The sequence below is a fragment of the Ovis canadensis genome, chromosome 8 (genome assembly GCF_042477335.2).
Source record: "Ovis canadensis isolate MfBH-ARS-UI-01 breed Bighorn chromosome 8, ARS-UI_OviCan_v2, whole genome shotgun sequence".
NCBI lineage: Eukaryota > Metazoa > Chordata > Mammalia > Artiodactyla > Bovidae > Ovis > Ovis canadensis.
The window spans coordinates 63,408,895-63,427,730 of NC_091252.1; the positions used below are offsets into that span (position 1 = coordinate 63,408,895).

Sequence of the window (18,836 nt, forward strand, 5' to 3'; positions counted from 1 at the left end):
GCTAGTATATGCATGTAATTAAAGGGTAAACATTATAACAGGCAAAATTTAAATCTTTTTAAATTCTGTTTTCTGTTCATTATTTTGATCAGTGTGTGTGTCTTTATGAGTGTGTAGAATATGATTGGTATATATATTGACTGGAATACATTTGTATTTGAGCCTCTAGATACCTAAAATTTCATGCATGATATATTTTTGAGGTAAACAGCTTATTGTTGAATAGACCTAACCAGCAAGGTAATCCATTAAGCATCTTCTACAGATAAAGTGAGTCCAGGTAGCTATTAGAAACTCAGGGGAGGGACTTCCTTGGTGGTTCAGTAGTGAAGACTCTATGCTTCCAACTGCAGGGGACACAGGTTTGATCCCTGGTTGGGAAGCTAAGATCCTGCATGCTGTGTGGTATTGGTCAAAATTTTTAAAAATAAGGTAGGAACAAAAAGGGAAAGAGGAACCAGGGAGCAAAGACAGATCTGGTTTGTGTCCTACCTTTGTATATGGTTCACCCTAAAGATTCTCAGGAAACCTCATTTATCCTGGAAATTCTACTAGTGTACTGAGCTGGTGCCTTGTGCGTGCCATAGACCTTTGGCATTCTCAAGATTTGTGAGACCTGATATCTTTAATATCCTAAGTGTTAAGTTTTCCATCTAATTTTGAAAATTATAAATGGAAGTCAGATTACAAGTTTAAGATTTTAAGAACACCAAACTACAATTAAATTAAGGGTTAGGAAACTCATACCTCTGGTCATTAGAGTGCCTGGTCTCCTCAGGATGCTTAGTTCTTACAGACAGTGGACAAAGCAGTGACTGTCATGAACTACGTAGGGTCTGAGATTTTTACCCTACTTGCAAACTAAACTGTGGTTTTATGGAGGCTGACAGTTAACAAGGATTCTTGGGTCAGAAACAAAATGACTTTCTCTTGACAAAAGCAGAACCCCATATTTCTTCAGTGGCTACAGTTTCAGGCTTGTAAGATCCTTCATTTTTAAAACATTGCCTTCATAGTTTCCAGATTTTTAGCTTTTGCAAGAACAAGAGTACTTAAGAAGAAATACATATTATTAAAAGAGATTTAAAAAAATATTCACAAAAGATTGCATGGAAATACATTATTAATGTGTGATATTTAATATTTTCTAGTGATCAAGCTAATATGGAGCTAAGTGAAGATAAACATGAGCATGAATCAAAACATGAAGAACTGGCAGGTAATTTCAGTGGTTTTAAAATTTACACTATTTGAAAAGATAATACAGCTTTCTTCCCCCTTTTTAAAATTAATTTAATTAGTTAATTAATTTTTAAAATTTTACAATACTGTATTGGTTTTGCCATACATTGACATGAATCCGCCACGGGTGTACATGAGTTCCCAATCCTGAACCCCCCCCCCCTCCCACCTGTCTTCCCATATCATCTCTCTGGGTCATCCCAGTGCACCAGCCCCAAGCATCCTGTATCCTGTATTGAACCTAGACTGGTGATTCGTTTCTTACATGATAGTGTACAGGTTTCAATGCCATTCTCCCAAATCATCCCACCCTCTCCTTCTCCCAGAGTCCAAAAGTCTGTTCTATACATCTGTGTCTCTTTTGCTGTCTTGAATACAGGGTTATCATTACCATCTTTCTAAATTCCATATATATGTGTTAGTATACTGTATTGGTGTTTTTCTTTCTGGCTTACTTCACTCTGTATAATCGGCTCCAGTTTCATCCACCTCATTAGAACTGATTCAAATGTATTCTTTTTAATGGCTGAGTAATACTCCATGTATATGTACCACAGCTTTCTTACCCATTCATCTGCTGATGGACATCTGGGTTGCTTCTGTGTCCTGGCTATTGTAAACAGTGCTGCAATGAACATTGGGGTACACGTGTCTCTTTCAATTCTGGTTTCCTCGGTGTGTATGCCCAGCTGAAAAGATTATATAGCTTTTAATAAAGACATTGATAAGAGAGGGCTTCCCTAGTGGCTCAGCTGGTAAAAAATACACCTGCAATGTAGGAGACCTGGGTTTGATCCCTGCTTTGGGAAGATCCCCTGGAGAAGGAAATGGCAACCTACTCCAGTATTCTTGCCTGGAGAATTCCATGAAAGAGGAGCCTTGTGGGCTACAATCCATGGGGTCGCAAAGAGTCGGAGACAACTGAGCGACTTTCATTTTCACTTGATAGTACAATTTTATTTTCTCTTATATTGGAAGGAGCTTGATCAGGTAGAGTGAGTTGCCTGTGTCACAAATGGAGCTACTAAGAAATTGTTGTAAGAGCAGGACTGTTTTGTTTGTTGGGAGTGGATAGTGGACCTGTTGGGAAGACAGAAAAAGGAATTTTTGTCCTAGGACCCAGGGAATGTGTACAGCCAGGACAAATACCTCCAAAGCATGGTTAGGGAGATACATCTTTTTCTGTCTTTTGACTTTAAATGTGTCTGTGTTTTAATATTTTAAATGGTTTTCTTTTAGTAGTGTATAGCTGAGTTTTAGTTTTATATCCAGTCAGACAATCTCAGACTTTTAGTTGAAATGTTTCTGCCCTTTGCAGAAAGATATTCATTGGTATGGTTATTTACTGTTTTGCCATTTGTTTCTTTCCATCTTTTTATTGTTATTGCTTTTGTGCTACATTTTATTGGGTTGAGTATTTGTAGCATTCCATCCTAACCCTTCTTATGGCTTGTTAGTTGTACTTCTTAGCTGTGTTTTTTTTATAGTTGCCTTATGATTCATGCTGTGCCTGTGCATCTTTACTTCATTAGAGCCTACTTTAAAATAGCATTATGCCACTTTATGTGAATTTTAACAGTAGTAAACTTCCCCCAGTCTTTTTGCCATTTTTGGCATATATTTTTCTTCTATATCTCTTAAAACCGCACAGTACAGCAGTATTAGTGTTCAGGCAGTCTGAGCACAGGTTGGAAAAGAATTTCCAGACATAGAGCATTTCAGAAGGAAGTGAATTTATTAAGAACAAAGAGCAGAAATAAAGTGGGTACAGCAAGCAACAGTGGGCTGACAGATGGAGGAGTCTACAGTTTTTGTGGGTTAATAGCCAATTTTTATAGCCTTAAGACAGAATTCTTGCTGGATGGTTGGCATTAGGTGATGAGTTGGGGCGCTGTAGGCTGCTTACTGAAATGGGCATCTTTGTGTAATTGGGAGTCAGGAAGCTTGATAGTGATTATCAGAGTGCTTTTGGCAAGGTTACAAAGGGGCTCAGTCAGCTTCGGAGGTGTCCTTCTGTGGTGCAAGGTTTTGCACCTGTGGCTTTCAGGTCAACATTATTATTGCTTATAACAGACTATTAAATCTTATACATAATATAAAAGTCTATATTTATACTTATTCACATAGTTACCATTCCCAGTGAATTTTTTAACTTTTTATTTTGAAAGGAATCTTTAAAATTTGTTTTTAAATTAAGTTAGAATTAACATATATAACTTATTAGATCAGGTGTACATCATAATGATTCAGTATCTGTATACATTGTGAAATGTTCACCATAATAAGTCAGTTAGCATCTGTCACCTTCAATTCAGTTCAGTCACACAGTCGTGTCCGACTCTTTGCAACTCCATGGACTACAGTACATCAGGCTTCCTTGTCATCACCAACTCCTGGAGCTTACTCAAACTCATGTCATTGAGTCGATGATGCCATCCAACCATCTCATCCTCTGTTGTCCCCTTCTCCCGCCCTCAATCTTTCCTGGTATCAGGATCTTTTCCAGTGACTCAGTTCTTTGCATCAGGTGGCCAGAGTATTGGAGTTTCAGCTTCAACATCAGTCCATCCAGTGAATGTTCAGGACTGATTTCCTTTAGGATGGACTGGTTGGATCTCCTTGCAGTCCAAGGAACTCTCAAGAGTCTTCCCCAACACCAAGGTTCAAAAGCATCATTTCTTCAGTGCTCAGCTTTCTTTATAGTCCAGATCTCATATCCCTACGTGACTACTGGAAAAACCAAAGCTTTGACTAGACAGACCTTTGTTGGCAAAGTAATGTCTCTGCTTTTTAATATGCTATCTAGGTTGGTCATAACTTTTCTTCCAAGGAGCAAGCATCTTTTAATTTCATGGCTGCAGTCACCATCTGCAGTGATTTTGCAACCCCCCAAAATAAAGTCTGTCACTGTTTCCATTGTTTCCCCATCTGTTTGCCATGAACTGATGGGACCGGATGCCATGATCTTCACTTTCTGAATGTTGAGCTTTAAGCCAACTTTTTCACTCTCTTCTTTCACTTTCATCGAGAGGCTCTTTAGTTCTTCTTCACCTTCTGCCATAAGGGTGGTGTCGTCTGCGTATCCGAGGTTATTGATATTTCTCCTGGTAATCATGATTCCAGCTTGTGCTTCTTCCAGCCCAGCATTTCTCATGATGTACTCTGCATAGAAGTTAAATAAGCAGGCTGACAATATACAGCCTTGACGTACTCCTTTTCCTATTTGGAACCAGTCTGTTCCATGTCCAGTTCTAACTGTTGCTTCTTGACCTGGATACAGATTTCTCAAGAGGCAGGTCAGGTGGTCTGGTATTCCCATCTCTTTCAGAATTTTCCACAGTTTATAGTGATCCACACAGTCAAAGGCTTTGGCATAGTGAATAAAACAGAAGTAGATGTTTTTCTGGAACTCTTGCTTTTTTGATGATCCATTGGATGTTGGCAATTTGATCTCTGGTTCCTCTGCCTTTTCTAAAGCCAGCGTGAACATCTGGAAATTCATGGTTCATGTATTGCTGAAGTCTGGCTTGGAGTATTTTGAGCATTACTTTGCTAGTGTGTTAGATGAGTGCAATTGTGTGGTAGTTTGAGCATTCTTTGGCATTGCCTTTTTGGAGGATTACAGTGAAAACAGACCTTTTCCAGTCCTGTGGCCACTGCTGAGTTTTCCCAATTTGCTGGCATATTGAGTGCAGCACTTTCACAGCATTATCTTTCAGGATTTGAAATAGCTCAACTGGAATTCCATCCCCTCCACTAGCTTTGTTCATGGTGAGGCTTCCTAGGCCCACTTGACTTCGCATTCCAGGATGTCTGGCTCTAGGTGAGTGAACACATCTTGGTTATCTGGGTCATGAAGATCTTTTTTGTATAGTTTTTCTGTGTATTCTTGCCACCTCTTCTTAATATCTTCTGCTTCTGTTAGGCCCATACCATTTCTGTCCTTTATTGAGCCCATCTTTGCGTGAAATGTTCCCGTGATATTTCTAATTTTCTTGAAAAGATTGCTAGTCTTTCCCATTCTTTTGTTTTCCTCAATTTCTTTGCATTGATCACTGAGGAAGTGGTCTTATCTCTCCATGCTGTTCTTTGGAACTCTGCATTCAAATGGGTATGTTTTCATTTTCTCCTTTTCCTTTAGCTTCTCTTCTCTTCACAGCTATCTGTAAAACCTTGTCAGACAACCAATTGCCTTTTTGCATTTCTTTTTCTTGGGGATGGTCTTGATCATTGCCTCCTGTACAATGTCATGAATCTCTGTCCATAGTTCTTCAGGCACTCTATCAGGTCTAATCCCTTGAATCTTTTATCACTTCTGCTGTATAATCGTAAAAGATATGATTTAGGTCATACCTGAATGGTCTAGAGGTTTTCCTTACTTTCTTCAATTTAAGTCTGAATTTGGCAATAAGGAGTTCATGATCTGAGCCACAGTCAGCTCCTGGTCTTGTTTTTGCTGACTGTATAGAGCTTCCTCATCTTTGGCTGCAAAGAATATAACCAATCTGATTTTGTTATTGACCATCTGGTGATGTCCATGTAATTTCTCTTGTGTTGTTGGAAGAGGGTGTTTGCTATGACCAGTGCATTCTCTTGGCAAAACGCTATTAGCCTTTGCCACCTTCTGTCACCTTATATAATTGCAAAAAATTATTTTTTCTTGTGATGAGAAGTTTTAAGATCTGTTCTCTTAGCAGCTTTCAAATAGTTGTGATTTACTATTATTTTGAGTTTCTATCTAGTGGTATTTTTCTTCAGCATGTAAAACCTCTCTATCTTTTCTTATAGTGCAGGTCTACTAGGAATTAATTCTCTCAAGTGTTGTTTCTGAAAGTATATTTTGCCTTTGTTTTTGAAGAACAATTTTGCTTGATACAAAATTGTAGGTAATTTATTTTCTTTGAGCACTTTAATAATTTCCTTCTGTTGTCCTCTGACATTTCTCATGAGAAGTCATCTCATGAGTGATTATGTGATTTTTGTGTATATAGTGTCTTTTCCCTCTGTTTGAAAATTTTTCTCTTTAGTCAAGTTTTGTGGCAATTTGGTTAGGATGATCTTGGTGTGCTTTTGTTACATTTATCTTGTTTGGAGCTGGTTGAGCATCAGTTGATCTGTTAATTTATGGTTTCCATCCAAGTAAATGTTTGTGCCATTAATTCTTCAAAATCGTGTCTGGCTTCCCTTGCTTTCTGATCCTAATTGCAAATATGTTAGAAAGTTAAATTTTGTCCCATGGGTCAAAAGACTGTCATTTTTTAAAGCTTTTTTCCTCTCAGCTTTAGTTTTATTGCTAGGTTTTCAAGTTCATTAATCTTTTTTTTCCTTTAATCTCTTGTTATTCATTGTTTTTAACTCTAGAAGTTTCTTTTGGATCTTTCTTTTTTCATTTCTTTTAGTATATTTCTTCATGTTCTTTGCTTTCAAGTCCTGAACACTGAGTGTATTCTGTGATCCGAGTATTTCTTTATTTCTGGGTCTCTTCTAGTTGCGGTGTCTTTCTCCTCCTTGTAATTCTAGTAAATTTTTAATCGAGTGTTGAATGTGTTGTAGATTTTTACATTGTTGAAATGAATCTTGAATTTTGTTTTCTTCTTTTCAACAGTGTTAAGGTTTGTTCTGGCTGAATGGTTGATCTTTTCAGGGCCTTTCTTCTGCTTTGTTAGGGGAAGTCCAGAGTAGCCTTACTTTAGCAGAGTTTGACACTGCTACTGAGACATTGCCCTCTTGATATTTTCACTGGATGCACCTGCTGAACAACAAGGATTTTTTCTACTCAAGCTGGTTAGAGCTTCAAAATCACCTTTCCCTGTGCAACATATGGAATTTGTCCACCTTCCAACATCCCACTTGTTCTTTGGTCAAACTACACTTAAATGATTAGTCTGCAGGAGAGACTCAAGGGGGTCCCCTGTAGATTTCTAGCGCTTTGTTTCTGAAAGTCGCTCAGTGGAGTACAGCTCTTTGCAACCCCATGGACTATAGGGTCCATGGAATTCTCCAGGCCAGAACACTGGAGTAGATAGCCATTCCCTTCTCCAGAGAATCTTTGCAACCCAGGGATCAAACCCAGGTCTCCTGCATTGCTAGCAGATTCTTTACCAGCTCAGCTTCCTTCCTTTATCACTTGCCTGCAGCTTACCTTGTCTTTTCAGGACTCTTACCTCTGTTTTCTTAACACAGTAATACTGTCCTGATCTCCTTGATCCTGCTTAGCACTCCATGATGTATGCACCTTCTAGTAAATGTAGACTCAGCTCACTTGTTTTTCTTTCTTAAGAATCATATTTTTACACTGCTGATTGTTCAGTATCTGAAAACATTTGTTTCATATACTTTATACATTTTATGCTTTATTTTGGAATAGGAAACAACAATCCTCTCCAGGATTCTTGAAAATTACTCAGATAGAAAAGCCTGGTGGGTTACAGTCCATGGTGTCACAAAGAGTTGGACACAACTGAGTATGCATGTACTCATTATTTACAAAGTCCTCAAAATCCAACATGGTACAACTGAAATCTCTAGATTCCATCATACTTAAAATTTATCAGCCAAATATTCTAACAGAGAAGGGAAAAATATCTCCAAAATGTATCTTTTAGATCTTTTACATCAAGAATTGTTTGCTTATTTTCTATTTATGCAAATTGTATTTTCAAAGTTACAGATATGGAGTATATTAGTAAAAATCCCTAAAGTTGAATGTGCAGTGTCTTCCGGTCAAACAGATCAGAAGTGTAAAAATTGTTGTTGTTGTTGTTCAGTCACTCAGTTGTGTCCTATTCTTTAAGACCCCATGGGCTTAGTATGCCAGGCTTCCCTGTACTTCAGCATCTCCCAGAACTTCCTCAAACTCATGTCCATTGTTTTGGTGATGCCATGCAATCATCTCGTCCTCTCTCATCCCCTTCTCCTGCCTTCAGTCTTTCCCAGCTTCAGGGTCTTTCCTAATGAGTTGGCTCTTCACCTCAGGTGGCCAAAGTATTGGAGTTTCAGGTTCAACATCAGTCCTTCCAGTGAATATTCAGAACTGATTTCCTTTAGGATGGACTGGTTTGATCTCCATGCAGTCCAAGGGACTCTCAAGAATCTTCTCCAGCACCATAGTTCAAAAGCATAAATTCTTTGACGCTGCGCCTTGTTTATGGTCCAACTCTCACATCCATACATGACTGCTAAAAACCACAGCTTTGACTATGTAGACCTTTGTTGGCAAAGTACTGTCTGTACTTTTTAATATGCTGTCTAGGTTTGTCATAGCTTTTCTTCCAAGGAGCAAGCGTCTTTTAATTTTATGGCTGCAGTCACCACCTGCAGTGATTTTGGAGCCCAAGAAAATAAAAAATAAAAATTAATATTCTCATTGTTTTCCAAACAGTGTGAAAGAGCTGGTGGATATTATTATCTCTGATATTTCTCATATGAGAACCACCTTCTCAACTGGGTTTTATTCGTCCTTTTTATATGAACTTAATTCCCCTTACTGTTTCTTTTAGAAATTGCTGATTCATTGTTTTCCTCCCTTTTATTTCTTGTCTGTCTGATTTCTCTCTGTGTCTACCAGTGGCATTTCCTTCTTGCTTCAAAAAAATTCCTGAAATTGGTCTTTTATATGTTAGATAGTAATATTTGCCTACAGACTATTCCGTTACTAAGTACCAACAAAATGTAGTTCTAAAAAGTGTGCATTAGATTAGTACTTTTCTTAAATAATATTTGGCTTTATTAACTTTTAATTCAGATTAAGTAAAACATAAGCTATAATACTCAGTTCATTTCAGTCCAGTCTCTCAGTCATATCTGACTCTCTGTGACCCCATGAATTGCAGCACACCAGGCCTCCCTATCCATCACCAACTCCCAGAGTTCACTCAAACTTGTGTCCATTGAGTCTGATGCCATCCAGCCATCTCATCCTCTGTCATCCCCTTCTCCTTCTGCCCCCAGTCCCTCCCAGCATCAGAATCTTTTCCAATGAGTCAACTCTTCGCATGAGGTGGCCAAGTATTGGAGTTTCATTATTAGCATCAGTCTTTCCAAAGAACACCCAGGACTGATCTCCTTTAGAATGGACTGGTTGGATCTCCTTGCAGTCCAAGGGACTCTCAAGAGTCTTCTCCAACACCATAGTTCAAAAGCATCAATTCTTAGGCGCTCAGCTTTCTTCACAGTCCAACTTTCACATCTATACATGACCACTGGAAAAACCATAGCCTTGACTAGACAGACCTTTGTTGGCAAAGTAATGTCTCTGCTTTTCAATATGCTATCTAGGTTGGTCATAATTTCCTTCCATGGAGTAAGTGTCTTTCAATTTCATGGCTGCAATCACCATCTGCAGTGATTTTGGAGCCCAAAAAAATAAAGTCTGACACTATTTCCACTGTTTGCCCATCTATTTCCTATGAAGTGATGGGACCAGATGCCATGATCTTCGTTTTCTGAATGTTGAGCTTTAAGCCAATTTTTTCACTCTCCTTTTTTACTTTCATCAAGAGGCTTTTTAGTTCCTCTTCACTTTCTACCATAAGGGTGGTGTCATCTGCATATCTGAGGCTATTGATATTTCTCTCGCCAATCTTGATTCCAGCTTGTGTTTCTTCTAGTCCAGCATTTCTCATGATGTACTCTGCATAGAAGTTAAATAAGCAGGGTGACAGTATACAGCCTTGACGTACTCCTTTTCCTATTTGGAACCAGTCTGTTGTTCCACGTCCAGTTCTAACTGTTGCTTCCTGACCTGCATATAAGTTTCTCAAGAAGCAGGTCAGGTGGTCTGGTATGCACATCTCTTTCAGAATTTTCCACAGTTTATTGTGATCCAACAGTCAAAGGCTTTGGCATAGTCAATAAAGCAGAAATAGATGTTTCTCTGGAACTCTCCTGCTTTTTCCATGATCCAGCGGATGTTGTCGATTTGATCTCTGGTTCCTCTGCCTTTTCTAAAACCAGCTTGAACATCTGGAAGTTCACGGTTCACGTGTTGCTAAAGCCTGGCTTGGAGAATTTTGAGCATTGCTTTACTAGCGTGTGAGATGAGTGCAGTTGTGCGGTAGTTTGAGCATTCTTTGGCATTGCCTTTCTTTGAGATTGGAATGAGAACTGACCTTTTCCAGTCCTGTGGCCACTGCTGAGTTTTCCAAATTTGCTGGCATATTGAGTGCTGCGCTTTCACAGCATCATCTTCCAGGATTTGAAATAGCTCATCTGGAATTCCATCATCTCCACTAGCTTTGTTTGTAGTGCTTTCTAAGGCCCACTTGACTTCACATTCCAGGATGTCTGGCTCTAGGTGAGTGATCACACCATCATGATTATCTTGGTCAGGAAGATCTTTCTTGTACAGTTCTTCCATGTATTCTTGACACCTCTTCTTAATATCTTCTGCTTCTGTTAGGTCCGTACCATTTCTGTCCTTTATCGAGCCCATCTTTGCATGAAATGTTCCCTTGGTATCTCTAATTTTCTTGAAGCGATCTCTAGTCTTTCCCATTCTGTTGTTTTCCTCTATTTCTTTGCATTGATCGCCGAGGAAGGCTGTCTTATCTCTTCTTGCTATTCTTTGGAACTCTACATTCAGATGCTTATATCTTTCCTTTTCTGCTTTGCTTTTCGCTTCTCTTTTCACAGCTATTTGTAAGGCCTCCCCAGACAGCCATTTTGCTTTTTTGCATTTCTTTTCCATGGGAATGGTGTTGATCCCTGTCTCTTATACAATGTCACGAACCTCATTCTATAGTTCCTCAGGCACTCTATCAGATCTAGTCCCTTAAATCTATTTCTCATTTCCACTGTATAATCATAAGGGATTGATTTAGGTCATACCTGAATGGTCTAGTGGTTTTCCCTACTTTCTTCAATTTAAGTTTGAGTTTGGCAATAAGGAGCTCATGATCTGAGCCACAGTCAGCTCCCAATCTTGTTTTTGCTGACTCTATAGAGCTTCTCCATCTTTGGCTGCAAAGAATGTAACCAATCTGATTTCGGTTTTGACCATCTGGTGATGTCCGTGTGTAGAGTCTTCTCTTGTGTTGTTGGAAGAGGATGTTTGCTATGACCAGTGTGTTCTCTTGGCGAAACTCTGTTAGCCTTTGCCATGCTTCATTCCGTATTCCAAAGCCAAATTTGCCTGTTACCCAGATGTTTCTTGACTTCCTACTTTTGCATTCCAGTCCCCTATAATGAAAAGAACATCTTTTTTGGGTGTTAGTTCTAAAAGGTCTTGTAGGTCTTCATAGAACCGTTCAACTTCAACTTCTTCAGCATTATTTGTTGGGGCATAGACTGGGATTACTCTGGATAATATTTGGATAATACTAACAAAGATAAATTATTACTGCTCAACATAATGGCTAAGACTAACATACAGTACATATTATATAACACTAACTCTTAAATCTCAGCAATTCTCTGAAATAAATATTGTTCCTACTTTGTAGCTGGGAAACATGAGGCAAAGAGTTTGTGACTTGCTTTTGGTTCTATAACTGAAAAATAGTAGAATCAGAAGTTGAATACAAGTCTTGTGGCTCTGGTCATGCTACAAGCACTATGCCACAGTATCTGAACTGTTTCTGTACTGCTTCTTTGAGGTGACACAAGCACTACGTCCTCTTCCATTGATTTTAGAAAGTTCCCGAATCCCAAGTAGTTGTTTAAATTCATGTCATACTCTCCTGGAGGACTCCCCTGTAGCTCAAATGGTAAAGAAGCTGCCTGCAATGCAGGAAACCTGGATTCAGTCCCTCGGTCAGGAAGATCCTCTGGAGAAGGGGATGGCAATCCACTCTGGTATTCTTGCTTGGAGAATCCCATAGACAGAGAAGCCTGCATGTTCATGGGGTGGCAAAGAGTTGGAAACAACTGAGCGACTGAAACTTACTTACTTACTATACCCTCCCATATGTCTTCCCTCCTTGTTCATCATTTTTACTTAAGCAAGGCTAACTCCTGAGATACTTAAAATTCAGTGATTCCCACTAGAATATGAGAATATTAATCATCTGATATTGGTCCTATCATCTAGAATTTAATACAAGGTAATTTCTCTGTAACTGTTATGTGAATTAAATTATGTCTATTGATGCTATAAAATTCTAGGCAGAGTTCCTTTTCCGATAGAAGAATAGAGGTGAGCTTCTCAGCCTCAGAATATAGATATTGTTGTAACTAACCAACCAACCTAGTTTATCTACCTAAGTCACAGTACCCATGTTCTTCCACCCTTGTATACCTGTGAACTGAAATGGAGATATTTCTGTAGATAGATCTCACTGGGAACATCTCTGTTTAACTTACTCAGTTTCAGACTTCGATTGTTAATCTCCATTCAAAGAGAAGACTAAAAGATGGTCATTCCAGAAGCAGACTCTTCAAACCTCTTGCAGTCTTCGCCCATCAGGCCATCCTGTCTCTGATCATGATCTAATTTTTAAAATACAAATAAGATTATAAATGGTCAGTTCTGTTTTGAAAAGGCCATTCTTGTTCTGCAGCCCACAAATCTCAGTCAGTCCTTCAACTGGAGGGCTATAGACAGCCAATTAAAAATTGATGATGAGATCCTGGCTAGACAGTTTCTGCCCATCTTCATCTTAAGAAGCCTGATAGCATCATGTTAACTGGACAGACCTTTGCTGCAGAGTCATTGAGATAATAATTTGGGACTTGAGCTGAGAGATGCCTAGGATTGGGAAACAGTGAAGGTCATTAAGGCTAGTATTTTCCTGAGGGAGGTGTCAGAGATAGAGCTTTCATAAGTACTGCTTAAGGGTAACAGTAGAAATACCTGTAAAGACTAAAAAAATCAACTTAAGTAAAATCCAACCTTTGTTTAAGCAAATCTAGATTTTTCAAAAGTGCTGCCTTTTAGAAGTAAGCAATTTGAGATTTTTATCTTTAGAAATCAAGTAACTGCAATTTGTTTTAGAAATATATAATATTTTGAACACCTCTAGAAAATTTTAGTTGGAAAATAATATAAAACATTATATAAAAATATAATAAAATAAAACTAATAACTACTTGAAAGTACAAAAAAGGCCCACCCAAGTCTTAAGAATTGAATTCTCATCAATCTTTTCCTCAAAATAGTGTGTTCCTAACGTTTAAGTAAATTACTCGTACGCAGACTTCTTTTGGAAATCAACAGTCTTTTCCTGGGAATTTGACTTTTTTGACTATGATTCTTGTGTTTTTTTAAAAAACTTTTTTCTTCAGAAAATTATAGTGATGATTTTGAAGAGGAGGAGGATACTGATGAACCTTTGACTCCTAAGGGAGAGACTAAGTCCAAAGAAAATTCCCAATCAGAAAAAACAAATGTACCCAAACAGGTATGTATCAATTATATGTTTGACAATTTGGAAACTTCTTTCATTACCTTAGCTGACTACTGACTGTTGCTCTAAAAAGAGCTCGAAATACAGAGTTCTTTATAGTCTTGCTCACTGTTGTAAAGTTATAAGTCTCTTAATACTCAGCTACTTTCTTAACTCAGGATGTCAATTTTAATCTTAATGAAATACATGGCAGTTGATGGTTTTCTGAAAGATTTCTTTTGGGAAATTTCTTTAAACTTTGAAAATTGAAATTTCATTAAAATCTCAAATCTTAGTTTTTAAACAGGTATATTAAACTGTACTTTTCTTTGGTTGGTCTTGTCCTTGTGAGACATTCCCTCCCTATTATTTATGCCAATAGTGATGTTACTGTCTGAAACTTACTGGGCTAAGATTGTAAATTAAATTAATAGTCAATTAAATTATTTTTCCTGGTGGCTCAAAGGTTAAAGCGTCTGCCTGCAATGCAGGAGACCCCAGTTCAATCCCTGGGTTGGGAAGATCCCCTGAAGAAGGAAATGACAATTCACTCCAGTATTCTTGCCTGGACAATCCCATGGAGGAAGGAGCCTGGTAGGCTACAGTCCACGGGGTCACAAAGAGTCAGACACGACTGAGCGACTTCACTTCACTTAAGTCATTCAGTTCACATTCAGGGATATTGTACTCTAATTCTCTCATTACTCAATTTTTACCAAGACATGCCAGATAGAACTTATCCTTGAAGCTACCTAAGAGTAGACAGTTGCTGTTATAAACTAGTGATGTTATCTTGGAATTCAATAAAGAAGATAATTTTGCAGCAGGGTAGATGAACAGATGACATCAGGTACTTTAAACAGGGCTCATAAAGGCCTAAGTTAATTGCTGGTAATCACCAAGGTTCTGAAGAGACTTGTAGAAGTTCTTACTACTACATTCGTCTAGTCTTAGAAAATTGTCAGTGAATGAGCATGATAAAAGAAATCCAGAAAGCGTATTTCTTGAGCTTTTCATAATGGGGTAAAGTGCTGGCTTTCAAGTTCTGTTACTCTTTGCAGTGTAGTCATTTCATATAAGTTCAATTTCAAATCATATAATTTTCTTTTTTTTTAATTTAGGAAGAAGAAAAAACTGGCATGCTGGCTAATGGTAAATATTATCTGTATTCATAATTTTGTAGATAAACAGTCTGTTCAGAACTCTATCTAATACTGGATAAATTACTGTCTCTGTTTTTAAATAATTTCTGGTGAATTAAAATTTATAGATTTTCTCAATATGTTCTTTATGCCTATCTTAAATTCTTCCTGTTGTATTTAAGGATATATGTTCTTTAAAAACCCCTGACCAGGTGGTTGGAAGAGATGGGCAAGGCTGGCCTAGAGGGGCAGGGATGGACCGAAGGGGTGGGGCTGGCCCAGAGGAACAGGGATGGACCAGGGGCTGGCCCAGAGAGGAAGGGATGGACTGAGTGGGAGTGACTGGTCCAGAGCGGACACAGCTGGCCCAGAGAGCCTGGGGTTGGGAGGCAGGGCTGGGCAGCAGAGCCCTGAGCAACGTCGGCCCTAAGGAGGTGAATAACAGGGACCAGTCATTCGTGCACTGGGCGGCGCTGTCCCCCATCCCCAGAGGGAGTGCCCTTACCTTCACCTCAATATGGGAGGAGGGGGGCAGGTGGGCGGCCACAGACCAGTCCCCAGGTGCTGGGTAGGAGACACTGACAGAGGCGTTGTCCTGCAGCATCTTGAGGAGGAAGGAGAGCTGCACAAAGGTATTGTTGGTGAAGCTGGCGCCCAGTGGGTTGATAAAAAAAGCCCAGACCAAATGCCTTTATGGATAAATTTTACCAAACATTCAAAGATTGTTAATGTTATGTATACTATCATGTAAGAAACGAATCACCAGTCTATGTTCGATGCAGGATACGGGATGGTTGGGGCTGGTGCACGGGGATGATCCAGAGAGATGATATGCGGTGGGAGGTGGGAGGGGGGTTCAGGATTGGGAACCCATGTACACCTGTGGCAGATTCATGTCAATGTATGGCAAAACCAGTACAGTATTGTAAAGTAAAATATAGTAAAAATAAAAATTAAAAAAAATAAAATATTCTGCTCAAACGAAAAAAAACCACAAAGATTATTAATGTTAATCCTCCTTAAACTCTTCTTAAAAAAAAACAGAAAAAGAGGGAATTTTTTTCAAACTCATTATGTAAGACCCAGCATCACCTTGATACAAAAGCTAGACAAATATTCCTCAAGAAGACTGCAAATAAGCCATTATATTTGCAGTGACATCAAAAAGAATACAAATTTAGGAATAAATTTTATCAAGAAGGTAAATTATGCCTAGAACTATAAAAACCAGAAAGAAATTGAACACTAAAATAAAATCGAAAAATATTCTGTGGTCATAGATTAAAAGAATTACTATTGTTAAAATGTCCATGCTATCCAAAGTGATCTACAGATTCAGTGAAATTCCTATTAAATTCCAGTGACGTTTTTCACAGAAAAAAAATAATTCTAAAGTTTTTATGAAACCACAGAGGACTTCACATAACTAAAGCAAGCTTGAGAAAGAGCAAAGCATGGAGGCATCACACTCCCTGACTTCAAAATGTATTACAGAACTATAGTAACCAAGACAGCATGGTACTGGTGTAAAAACAGACATAAAACCAATGAAACAAAAAGTCCATGCACCTGTGGTCACCTGATCTTCAACAAGGGTGCCAAGAATATAAAATGAGGACAGATAGTCTCTTCAGTACTTCATGTTTAGAAAACTAGGTGTCCACATGCAGAAGAATGAAATTGGATCCTTATCTCATACCACATACGAAAGTCAGTTCAAAATGGATCAAAGATTTAAGTGTAAGATCAGAAACTGCTTAAATGAAAAGAAAAACAGGAATACAGCTGCTTGATGTTATACTGGGCAATAATATTTTGGATATGACCCCCAAATCACAAGCAAGAAAAGTAAAATAGCTAAATGGGATTGAATTAAACTAAAAAAGCTTCTACATACATAGCAAAGGAAAACAGCAAAGTGAAAAGGCAGCTTATAAAGTAAGGTAAAATATTTATGAACTATATATATATATATATGAACTATATATGTATATATATATATGGTAAAGGATTAATATCCACAACATACAGAAAACACACAACTCGGTAACAGTAACAACAAAAGTTAAAAGTGAGCAGAGGACCCAAATAGACATTTCTCAAGATATGCAGCTGGACAAACAAGTATATGAAAAATTACTAAACTTAACTAATCAGGGAAATGCAGATCAAAACCATAATGAGATATCACCTCAGACTTGTTAGATGATTATTATCAAAAAGAGGAAAAATAAGTTTTGGCAAGGATATAGAGAAAAGAGAACTTCAGTACACTATTGGTAGGGATATAAATTGGTGCAGCCATTATGGAAAGCAGGATAGATGTTCCTGAAAAATTAAAAGTGGAACTACCTTATTAGAATCCCACTTCTGGATATATAACTGGAAGAGATATCTGTACTCCCATATCTGTGTGTGTGCTCAGTTGCCAAGTCGTGTACAACTCTTTGTGACCCCATGAATCGTAGCCCACCATGCCCCTCTGTCCATGGGATTTTTCCAAGTAAGAATACTAGAGTGGGTTGCCATTTCTTCCTCCAAGGGATCTTCCCGACCCAAGGATCGAACCTACTGGGTCTACTGGATTTGCAGGCAGATTCTTTACCCTGAGCCACCTAGGAAGCCCCATTGTCATGTTTATTGTGGGATTATTCACAATAGACAAGATATGGATAGAACTTAAACGTCCTGCAATTTGCAACAAAATGGATATATGTGGAGATATTGAAGTAAGGGAAATAAGCAGATGAAGAAAGATGCATACTGTTTACCTTCACTTATATGTGGAATATAAAAATGTCAATATCCTTGAAACAGAGTAGAATGATGGTTACCAGGGGCTGGGTTTGGGGCATATGGAGGTTGGTTAAGGGTACAAGTAAGTTATGGATATGTGATGTACAACAGTGTTGACTGTAATTAGTGTATACTTGAAACTCGCTCAACAGGGAGATCCTAAGTGTTCTTATCACATACACAAAAATGGGTACATGGATATGTTAATTAGCTTGATTTGGTTGATTATTTTATAATGTATCAGTTCAGTTCAGTTGCTCAGATGTGTCTGACTCTGTGCAACCCCATGAACCACAGCACACCAGGTCTCCCTGTCCATCATCAACTCCTGGAGTTTACCCAAACTCATGTCCAGTGAGTCAGTGATGCCGTCCAACCATCTCATCCTCTGTCGTCCCTTTCTCCTCTTGCCCTCAATCTTTCCCAGCATCAGGGTCTTTTCAAATGAGTCAGCTCTTCACATCAGATGGCCAAAGTATTGGAGTTTCAGCTTCAACATCAGTCCTTCCAGTGAACACCCAGGACTGATCTCCTTTAGGATGGACTGGTTGGATTTTATAGTGTATAAGTTTATCAAATCAACAAGTCATAGATCTCAAATATATACAATTTTTAATCAGCACTATGTGTCAATAAAATTGAGAAAAAGGATTTTTTTGTTGTTGTTATTTTCCTCTTTTTTCCTCAGCCCTTTGCCTTTTACATATAAAGGTACATTAGACCTGTATTTAAGCATAGATAAGTTTTCATGTAAGCCTACTCTGTTGTATATAAGAAGAAAATCATTCTTGTTCTAGGTACATAGTTATATATTCTTTATATGTAAACATTTATCTTTGTTTTTATACAGATTGCATATGATTTAAGTATTTTATTCATAGAACCATACAAGCTTATTTATATTCCTAACATTTTTCTTTTATGTTATTCCAGTAGTGCTGCTTGATTCATTAGACTCTGTTGCAGAAGTCAACCTTGATGAACAGGACAGAACAAAAACTAAGCCAAAGGCTCTGTCAGATATGACTGATAATGAAATGATCGGAACAGGTAAGAATGAGAAACTATAGCTAGTCTCTAAACATATAATATTTTGTGACTAATTGACTTCATTTCTGGGGAAAATATATATGATATATAATAATACATGTAACAACTATCAATAAAATTTTACATTTTTATTGAAGTATATTTGATTTATAGTGTTAGTTTCATGAATGATTAAGTTATATATGTGTGTATATGTAGACATATATATACTGACATGTGTATATATATATATTTTTAGATTCTTTTCTGTTATATATTATTATAAGATGTTGAATATAGTTTT

General features: G+C 38.0%; 1 protein-coding gene across 1 annotated transcript in view; it reads left to right on the forward strand.

Annotated features, from left to right (window-relative positions):
* Nucleotides 1-18,836, forward strand: part of CEP162 (centrosomal protein 162) — a 96,022-nt gene that overhangs the window by 15,943 nt on the left and 61,243 nt on the right. The window contains exons 6-9 of the mRNA XM_069598317.1: nt 1,152-1,219; nt 13,465-13,580; nt 14,687-14,717; nt 18,437-18,553. Of these exons, the coding sequence (XP_069454418.1) occupies nt 1,152-1,219; nt 13,465-13,580; nt 14,687-14,717; nt 18,437-18,553 (332 nt within the window). The remainder of the gene's footprint in view (nt 1-1,151; nt 1,220-13,464; nt 13,581-14,686; nt 14,718-18,436; nt 18,554-18,836) is intronic.